We start from the raw sequence: 10,574 nt of genomic DNA on the forward strand, positions 1-10,574 counted from the left end.
ATGGGTTTGTGAATAAATAAAAAATAAACAAAGTTATGTAGGCAAGTTATGCTTTTAATCTTGCTAGATATGGAACAGTGTGTGAAGTGTCCAGATGCTCAGTATGCCAACACTCGGAGAAACCACTGCTTGGGAAAAACTGTGACTTTTCTGGCTTATGATGACCCCATAGGGAAGGTTCTGGCTGGCACTGCCCTGAGTCTCACTGTCCTCACAGCTTTGGTGCTTGCCATCTTTCTGAAGCACCAAGACACTCCCATTGTCAAGGCTAACAACCGGGCCCTGAGTTACACCCTGCTCATCTCCCTCACCTGCTGTTTCCTCTGCTCCTTGTTCTTCATTGGCAAGCCCAAGCCAGCCACTTGCATCTTCCAGCAAACCACGTTTGCAGTTGTGTTCATTGTGGCTGTTGCCACTGTCTTGGCCAAAACTATGACTGTAGTTCTGGCCTTTAAGGTCACTGGTCCAAGCAGGAGAATGAGGCAGTTGCTGGTGTCAGGGGCACCAAACTCCATCATCCCCATCTGCTCCCTGATCCAAATCACTCTCTGTGGCATCTGGATGGGGACAAATCCACCCTACATAGACACAGATGCACACTCTGAACACAGCCACATCATCATCGTGTGCAACAAGGGCTCCCTCACTGCCTTCTACTGTGTCCTGGGATACCTGGGCTCCCTGGCCCATGGTGAGCTCACTGTGGCTTTCCTGGCCAGGAACCTGCATGACACCTTCAATGAAGCCAAGTTCCTGACCTTCAGCATGTTGGTGTTCTGCAGCGTGTGGGTCACCTTCCTGCCCGTGTACCACAGCAGCAAGGGGAAGGCCATGGTGGTCATGGAAGTCTTCTCCGTCTTGGCCTCCAGTGCAGGGCTGCTGGGCTGCATCTTTGCTCCCAAGTGCTACATTATTCTTTTAAGACCAGAGAGAAATTCTCTTTCTGGTTTCAAAAGTAAAACACATTCTGGAAGAGAAAAGTCTTCTTAAATTATCCAGTCTTATATTTGACACTGTGTGCTATTTACTACAATAAAGGACTATCATTTATTTCTTTAAATGCCTTACACTTAAATTGTCCATAACTATAAATTTTCAATTAAAATTTTATTCTACTTTGTTTACTTATTCCACAATGAATCTTACTATTTATGTTAATATAGTATTCTCTTTTTTTTGTTTTCCTCTTGAGTTTCGCAGCACTACAATCAATTTTGATACACTAACTTTATTCTTCAGATAAGTTAATTCTGAATCCCCTAACCTATCCAGAATTTCTCTCACATTAGTCTTTAATTTTCCAGAAATTGCTGTTAATATGTCCTAACAATTATTGTCGACTTTAAGATGGTATAGTATTAAATGCAGACTTTAACTTTGGTCTCAACTTGTTAATGTGCAGTAGCCATATTTCCTATGTAGAATTTTTGAATCTCTCCATGTACCTTGTTTAATAATCCTTTGTTAATATGAATCAGGTATCTGTGTATATAGGTTTTGTATTGTACACAATTTATATATAAATGAGTGGGGAAAGGAAACCACTCTGTCTGGCTGCATTCACTTTGGAGTGGAGAATGGGGATTTTATAGGGAGGGAGGACACTTCTGTAAACTTTCCCAGGCCCTTGTGGTGCAAGGAGGAGCAAAGAGGAGGAAAGGGAAAGGCCAGCCTTCTCCTGGTTGAAACACACGGCCCCTTCACCTGGGATGAAAGTGAATCTGATTCTTCTACTACAATTGATTCACAGAGGTTGTGTGTCACCTTAAGTACCTTAAATATTCCTGTACAAAATGAGCCTTGTAACGACATGTGAATTCTATTTTATAGAGATGTCTGATACCTGCCATTTTCCTGGTTACCATACATTATGTCCCATGCATTTGTCACGAGAACCTATTTTGTTTTCGTAGTATTTTTTCTTTGAAAACAACAACAGGGGCTGGGGAGATGGCTCAGTAAAATAAGCACTTTCCTGGCAAGCTCAAGGGCCTGAGTTCAATCAATCCCTGATTCCATTAAAAAAAAAAAAGAAAAAAAACAAGAACGCATATATATGCCTACTGCAAGAGAAATCCATTCTTTAATTATATCAAGTATAATAATGAAGTTTTATTTTAAGGAAGGAAATTTCTGCAAAATTCATAATAAACTCTGGGCATCAGGCCATCTCAGTAAAAGACTATGAGCCTGAGACAGGGAGCTAAACAGGCTTTCCCCATTCAGCACCATGCAGGGTGCCAGATCTGGAACCAGAGACAGAAAAGAAACTGAAAAAAATAGGAGTCATAGAACTCCAACTGTAGATATGCACAAATAACATCAGTGCAAACTTCAAAATAGGACAGTATTTAGTTTTCAGAACACCATTCAAGTAACCCCTTCCAGAAATTGGGTAAACACATACAGCACTGAATATACTAAAATCAACCTTCGCTCTTTATTAGTAACTTAATCACAACTGCTGAAAGCCTCTTCTGTAGAAAGGGGTAGAGGGAGAATCAAACACCTTTGCACTCTTCTGAGAGTCCCAAGAAGAATGCACTAGGTCTGGGTGATCAGAGATCCGGATCACAGATGCTTAAATCCTCACAGGTGTGCCATTAACAGCCATGAACATCCCGGCAGGGAGAAACTGCTCAAGCGCAGTGGCACAGCGCCCACAACGCCCCGACCTCTCCTCCCATTGGCCAGCACGCCGCGAGCTCCAATTGCACATGCGCAGTGGTTAGGGGGCTAGGTGACTTAGGCTGCGCCCCTCCTAGGTGACGCTGAGGCAGTGCATGATTTTGATTCAAGCTGCGGTTCTGGGATTTCTTTAGGTCAGGGAGGCAGCTCTATGGTACTGCCCTGGGGGAGGAAGGTGAGGGATGTGCACAGCAGAGAAGGAGCTGAGGAAGAGAAGAACAGGATCCGAATCCAGAAGGTCAGCCCCCAGATGGGTGGTCAAGAAGGGCTGCAGATAGAAACTGCTATGGCAGAAGCAAAGGGAGCAGCAATTAGGAGGATGGGCAGGGCCTCCTGATTGACTGAAGATAGCCCAATGTGAGGATAGAGGCTGGTCATAGAGGGCGGAGCCTTCGGAATATGGCCTGGTATTTAGGACCCTAATAACAACTCCTGGGCAGCTGGGCTTAAATTGGGGAACCTGTGTCTAGGTTCGCAAATTTCCTCCCTGGAGCCTGCAGGCCACAGCTCCCGGGTGGAGTTCCTGGAGAAATGGGCAGGTGATCCTTCTTGTGTGCACATTGTTCCCTGTAGAGATCTGAGAAGAGGACAGGTGTTGTCTTCAGCAGGGCTGAGTGAATCTACTGCTGTGAGATTTAATCTCCACCTTGTTAAGTGCAGCTGACCTGAGCTGCTTCTGGAATAGTAGTAAGCTTCATTGTTACCCTCACTGGAAGGGGAAATGATGGATACTTTTTGTTCTCTCTTCTTTATGCTGTCCCTCTAAAGTTGGATACCTTACACTTTTATTTTGCCTTCCTTACTGTGCAGAGAGGAAGGGTCCAGAAATGTGGTACTCAAGGTCCTGAGAGTAGCAGAGACTTTCACCTCCTGGGCTCACCCACCTGCTGTGATCAAGTCCTTTTGCTAAGTCTCAGCTCCTTCACCTGTGAAGAAACTGATGGAACTACAAACAACCCAAGAGTGTTGCCACTAAGTATTGACACTTGAACTGGATATTCAAGTCAGGACACTAGTTAAGACACAGCTGTGAAGAGCAGAATCCTCTGAAGAGCACAAACCAGCCAGCCACACACACCCCATGTGCAGCTGGCTATTCATCTGAATTTTATTAAGTGCCCTGGAGTTGCTAAAACCCTTGTCCTGAGACCTAAAAGAAGAGAAGAGCAAAAGAAAACGGATTCCTCCTTGATGTGGTTTATTTTCCCCCAGTGGGGAAGAACTAGAAATAAAATAGGATCAGATAATACTAAAAGTTATGAATAAATGAAGTGCAGGGTCATGTGATAAAGATGTGATATATTAAAGTACTTGTGCAAGGGGTGTTTGTGTGTGTGTGTGTGTGTGTGGATGTGTGTGTCTGTATGTGTGTTTGCATCCACTGGACACTGGCAGGTGGTCAAATTGGGGGTGTGGGTGACCTGAGTCCTGGATATTGGGTCATCATTTCTAATGAGGGGAGCCAAGGATTACAAGGACAGGCTGATGAGGTCGGCTCAGGGCCTGGCCATAGTGTGTGTAGACTGAGCAGGAAGCTACCTTTAGAGAGAGGAACAGGAAGCACTCATCAGGTTTGTCTTGGGATTGAGAACTAAGAAGCATGGAAAGAATCTTTACCAGACAGAGGTGATTGAAAAGTTGATGTGCAGGCTAAAGAGCTGGGTAATGAGAAAATTCTAGCGGGCAAAGGAAGTCAGATTGGGGCACCACTGGGCATCTGACCGAACAGCACAATGGTCCTCCATGGTGTTTCCTTCCAGGTAAGGCTCCTGGAGCTCTCTTGAAGACTGAGCAAGCTTCTACTTCTCACCAGCCAGATGTCCCATCCGGCCAGTATCATGTGTTCCTCATTTTCCCGTGGTCTCGGTTAATTTTTCAGTATGTGTCATGCCAATAAATCGTTCTTGCACTTCAGCAAGGTCTCTTGCAATCATGTGAACACAATGAAAGCAATGTTAAATATATCTTCTCTGGAGCACTGGTTTTCTTCTTAGCTGTGACTCTGATAAATTATTTACTTTATTCTCTCCCCACCCTCCCCAGTGCATTAGAGAGAAGGTAGTACTTTCTGCAGGCAAGTGCTCTGCTAGCGAGCCTCTGCCCCAGACAGGTTAATCTGTTCTTCACATTATGGTAACATTGATCATATAGAATTTGTGCCTGTATATGATGTAGTTTGATTCATTTCTTCCCCAGTCCCTCTCTTCAACTGCTGTTAGTCACAGAAAATTTGGTTCTGTGTTTTTCTTCAATTTTTTCTTTTTCTTTTCCCACCCCTTTCATTATGTCTCCATCTCATTTGACCATTTGCCTAACTCATACAGTATGGAGTATACATTTTGATCCACATTTACACTTTCACTTTTGCACACCAGAGAAACCATGCAATATTTGAACATGTGTGTCCAATTAACTTCACTTAAGTGTATGGTCTCAAGGTGCATCCATTTACCTAGAAATGGTCAAGCTTACTCTTATTTATGACTCAGTAGTACTATATTGTATTCGAAACAAAGCATATCTTCTGTATCCATTCATCAGTTGATGGGCATTTGGGTTGTTTCCAAGATTCAGATATACATTGTGCTGCTATAAACATAGAAGAGCATATACTGAAGAAATAAGATGCCTTTAATTCTTTGGGGGAAGATACCAATCATGGGAATAGCTGGGAGAAATGGAACAAGCAGTCCTATCATTTGAGAAATCTCCACACTGAGTTCCTCAGTGGATGCACCGGTCTGCACTTGCATCAACAGAAGACAAGGGTTATTTTTTATCCACAGCCATGTCAGCAGTTGTTATTCATTCTGTTCTTGTTAATCTCCATTCTTTGTGGAATGAAATTGAATCTCAGTGGTGTATTCAATTGCAGCTCTTGAATGAACAGTTTTATTGAACAATTTTTTCAAGTATTTATTTGCTGTTTCTTCTAGAGATACCCATTTTTGGATTGCATCTTTACATTTGAAGGGTCTGATTTTATTAAGTTCTTTATACATTGTAGATATTAGTCCTTTATCTGAAAACGATCTGGTAAAACATTTTCCCACAGTGGGTTGTCTGTTGGTGGTTTCTTTTCCTGTGAAAACATGTTTTACTATGATGCGACTACAATTGCTGATTTTATTGTGATATTTTCTGTGTGATTAGGTTTCTGTTCATAAAGTTTTTGCCTACACTTAGGTCTTCAAGAGTTCAACCTGTTTCTTTTAACAGATTTAGTTTAGTGTTTCTCTTTCATGGTGTATATTTCTGACCTATTTAATTTTATTGTGAGACACATGGGTCTATTTTTAGGATTCAGCAAGTGGAAAGCCAGCTTTACCCCACTATTATTAAACAGTGTGTCCTTCTTTCAACAATGGTGTTTGAAATTTTTTTAAAGACAGGGTGGCTCAGTATTTTCAGAGCTGTTTCTGCAGTCTCTATTCTCATTTTCTGCATTCGGCATTCCATTGATCCTTGCGTCTGTTTTCACATTTTTTTAATTTCTGTTTTGTTTTCTGAGTACTGTGCTGTTTTTGTCTCAGGAGCTTTGCAATATAAATTTCAAGTTCGGGATTGTGATGCCCTTTGTCTCGCTTTTCTTGCCCAATATTGCTTTTGCTATCCATGTCTTCTCTATTTTCAAATCAATTTTAGAAAGGTTTTCTTTAATTCTGTGAGGAATGCTGTTTGTTTTTTGATCTGAATTGCATTAAATCTGTATAACAATTTTGAGAGTGTGTATATTTTCAGTATATTCATTCCTCCTCCTTTCCCAGAACAAGGGACATCCTATCATTTTCTTTTTCTCTTTTCTTTTTGTATTTTAGGGAAGGGTCTACAGGGTGTTCAGCGTCTCACTACTAGATTGGACTCATAGTGTTCTGCCTGTTTACATCCTCCCAAGTGCTGGGATTACAGGTGTGCACCACCATGCCCAGTCTCATGTAAGCGTGACCCGGGTGGGCGGGGGGAGGCAGGACCTGCAGGGAAGGCCCCAGGATCGAACCTCAGGCCCCTGTGCCTGCTTGCAGGTGCTTTAATCAGCTGAACTATTTGGCTGGTCCTCCATTTTATGATATCCTCTTCTACTTCCAAGTATGACAGTTTTGTAGTTTTCAATGTAAAAGTCTTTTATATCCTTCATTTGGCTAATTTCTAAGTATTCCATTTTGTGGGTCCTATTGTAAAAGGTGGTGTTTCTCTAATTTCTCTCTCAGTGATTTTGTTGTTTGTGTACAAGAATGATGTGAATTTTATGTACAGCTGTGCTGTGGAGAGCCATCCAGTGCTTGGCCTCTGGCAGAGTCACATCAAGTTTGGAGAATCTGTGAAGTGGCGCTTTACATGAATGTGTCTCCACCAACTCCCCGGAATCATTAGGCTTGTGATTCACATAAAAATGAGCACACAGTTAATCACCTGGTGTTGTGGTATAACTTAATTAAGGGCAAAGTTCTCACAGAGTCTGACTCCTTGCCTCCTGCCTTGTAAACCTACGTAGAGGGACGAGCCTAAGCCAAGGATATTTAGCAACAACAAAGAAGTTTAGAATCAAGAACTTGAGGCAATGGGAAAGTAGCCCTGAGAACTGAGAATCTCAGTAGGGCATAAAATAGAACAGAAAGAACAGTGGTTGATTAAGTTTTCATAACTACTCTTAGTTTATACTGTGTTCTCATATTAATGAAAATTTAAATTGTTTCTTGGCTATAGATGTAAAACCACATCTGTTAATCTTATGTGAAGAAAGCTTACATAATCACTCATGTATGAATAAAGGCCACTGATTTTGCTGTGGGTTGAAGAGACACACCCTTGTCCCTCCTAACCTCACTATGTTTTTCTGAGTCTTTCTTCTTCATCACCCACTTTTCTCTCTCCTCAGGTTGTTTTCCCTGGAAGCTGACTTGGGACCTTGGTAGTATGCTACAGAATTTAGTTTTTAAATCTAGAGGTTGTTTAGCGAAGACTTTGCTGTCTGTGTGGAGTAGCATGTCATATACAAATATTGATAATTTAACGTCTTCCATTTCTGTTCTTATTCTTTTTACATTTTTCTTGTCTAATTGTTCTGGCTAATGTTTCCAAAATTATATTGAACAAGCATGGGGATAGTGGACTTCCTTGTATTCTTCCTGATTTCAAAATATAAGCAGTTTAGACCATTTCATATGATGTGGCTTTTTAGTTAGTCACAGATTGCTTTTGTCAGATTGTGATAAAGTCTGTCTATTCTAATGTTCTGTGGGTTTTTTAATCATTAATAGACATTGTACTTTGTACCCAATGGTCTGATAATATGCATGGAATAACCTCAGTTCATTTGCAGGTACTTAAGGATATTTTATAGGTTAGTATGTAATCTGTATTAGAGAACACCCCATGCACAGCTAAGAACACGTATTCTCATGTGATGGGGAGGAAGATTCTGTAAACATCTGCTACATCCATTTTTTCACAGGTTTGTGTCAGTTTATATTTCTTTGTTTTCTTATTCAGTTAATCTGTTTTTGACAGTGGAGTATTAAAGCATTCTATTACAATGTGATTTTTCATGTCAGTAATATATTTAATATAATTGGGTGTACTGGTGTTTGCTATGTGCATATTCACGATTGTTACCTCTTCTTGCACTTTTCCATTAGCAGCTATGCAATGACATTCTCTGTGTCCTTTGATAACCTTGCTTTAAGTTCACTTTGTCTTCGAATAGAATAGCTATTTATGTTTTTCTCTGGTTTTGTGTGATATGAAGTATAGTTTTCCATTCTTTGAATTTTGGTCTATGAATCACTTTTTGAGTTGAATGTGCTAATTGTATGCAGCATATTATTGGATCATTTCTTAATCTCTTCTGTGCATCTGCTCCTTTGAATGGTGAATTATGACCATTTACATTGATGATTATAAGTGATATGTATGGACTTACCCTTCTAATATAATTTTGTTCTTATTTGTTCTCTGTCTTTCCCTTCTGTTTAACTGATTGTCTTTCTGTATAGCTTCTTATTGTTGGTTGTCTTGAAATTGAAGTCTTTATTGTTCCTTTCTAAAATATTTTTCATAATGAGATGGTCTGGTGCTAATGAACTTCTTAAGTTGTCGTGGAAGTGCCATGTTTCTCCATCAATATTATATTTTTACTTTACTTATTTATTTACTTCATTTAAATTTTGTGCTGGGTCTCACTACGCAGCTCAAATTGATAGTGATCCTTCTGCTTACAGCCTTCTCAGCACTGGGATTCCTGTAATACTATATGTCAGATTCTTTTTCCTTGATGGGGATGTTTTCTTCCATTCCTTTGGAGAACAGTTTTTCATTTTGCTTGCTCTTCTGCTTTTTCATTGATTCTATTCAATGTTGCTGTTCGCCTGTTGTCTAGCAGCTAGCGCATTGATTTTTCATGGACACTTGCTATTTTAAATCTTTCTTAAGATTGCTAACTAAAATTCCTCAGTCTAGATATGATATTTGCTCCTCACAGTGGCTCATTCTGCAGTGTATCCTTTCAAGCATGTAACCATCCATGTGGCTCAAAAGTTAAAACTCTATTAAGAAATCACGAACAACTAATCTCACTCTAGTGTCTCTGCCCACTTTTGCCTGTCCCATGGGAAATCTTGGTCAGTAGCTGGTGCCGCAACTTCCTGGCGTTTTGCTGGGTGGGGTTGCAAGTTGTTTGGTTTAAAAGATTTTTTAAAGTCTTCTTTTCTAAAACAAATATGTTCCTACTCTTTCCTATTTCCACCAAAGGATGGGTTCCTTGTTATCTGCATGTGTGGTGGTAGTAGCTTTCCAATTTCATGTTGCCCACTGCAGGCCTAGCAGGCCGCTGGCTGTGTGTGGGGTGGAGGAGGAAGCACAGCTCCTTGGCAGGGGCCTCCCTTCCTGGGCAGTCTTGCTTTCCAGGGAAAACACTCTGCATGGTTGTTTCCTCTTCGAGCTGTCATTTCAGGGCAGACTCTTCGATATGGAATTGCTGGGTTTTAAAAAAGTGAAGCTATTTCTAACTTTTAAATACTGTGAAGTTCTCCTCCCTAGAGGTCATGACTGTTGTGTAGCTCATGGAAGTGTCTAAGAATGTCTGTTCCTCCCCAGAGTGGTTAAGCTTTTCGATCTTTGCCAGGTAGCTACATGATTTTTCTTCAAGGATTGGTGCTGGGGCCATGTGGATTTAAAGCTTTCTTTGTAGGGACTTTAATCCAAAGCCAGGATTTAGAATCCTTGTGCCCAGACAGCATTGTGTCTTTTATGTTCCCACAGATCTCTGAGGAGGCTGCCAGCACAAGAGGTCCTGAATAGGTGTGGTTTCTTTGTTTGTTTGTTTGTTTTACTGTCTGCCCCCAGAATGCATTTCTCTCTGCTTGCTGCTGAGCCTCCATACCTCAAGCCATGGTGTGAGATCTCGTCCCTAGCCCTCTGGATGTCACAAACCTCAAAACTGTTGCTTGCCAGTGTCTTACATCAGGAAGCAGCCTCTGGCCCTCAGTGGGCTGGAGGAGGAGAAAGTGGTGGAGTTTTCCTGTGGTAAGCACCTGTGTGGGTGTGCGCAAGCCAGAGTCCTGGACTGTGACCTGTACTCATGGGTTTTGCCACTTGTTAGGACCTCAGTGGGAACAACCCAGGGTGGCTTGTCACCAGCTCTCTTCCCACTCTCACATTGTGTGAACTACCATTTGCATTGTACAGCTTTCTTGCACCCCTGGGCCTCAATGATGGTTATATCCTCTCTTATGTTTGAGAGAAGGGTGGGCTGCACCCTTCCTGGCTCTCGACTTGGGAAACAGTTTCTAGCCACTGCTGCTGGTGTCTCACAGCTTATATGATCTCATCAGAGAATATCCTGCCCCTCATCCTCTGAAACAGGCCCACCATGCAGCATCCAGAGTTCA

At 41.6% G+C, this 10,574-nt stretch overlaps 1 protein-coding gene across 1 annotated transcript in view; it reads left to right on the forward strand.

Annotated features, from left to right (window-relative positions):
* Positions 1 to 990, forward strand: part of LOC101568669 (vomeronasal type-2 receptor 116-like) — a 60,012-nt gene extending 59,022 nt beyond the window's left edge. The window contains 1 exon segment of the mRNA XM_012512937.2: positions 68 to 990. Within this exon segment, the coding sequence (XP_012368391.2) occupies positions 68 to 990 (923 nt within the window).
* The last annotated feature ends 9,584 nt before the right edge of the window (positions 991 to 10,574 follow it).

The sequence above is a fragment of the Octodon degus genome, unplaced genomic scaffold (genome assembly GCF_000260255.1).
Source record: "Octodon degus isolate 3935 unplaced genomic scaffold, OctDeg1.0 scaffold00290, whole genome shotgun sequence".
In the NCBI taxonomy this organism is placed as follows: Eukaryota; Metazoa; Chordata; class Mammalia; order Rodentia; family Octodontidae; genus Octodon; species Octodon degus.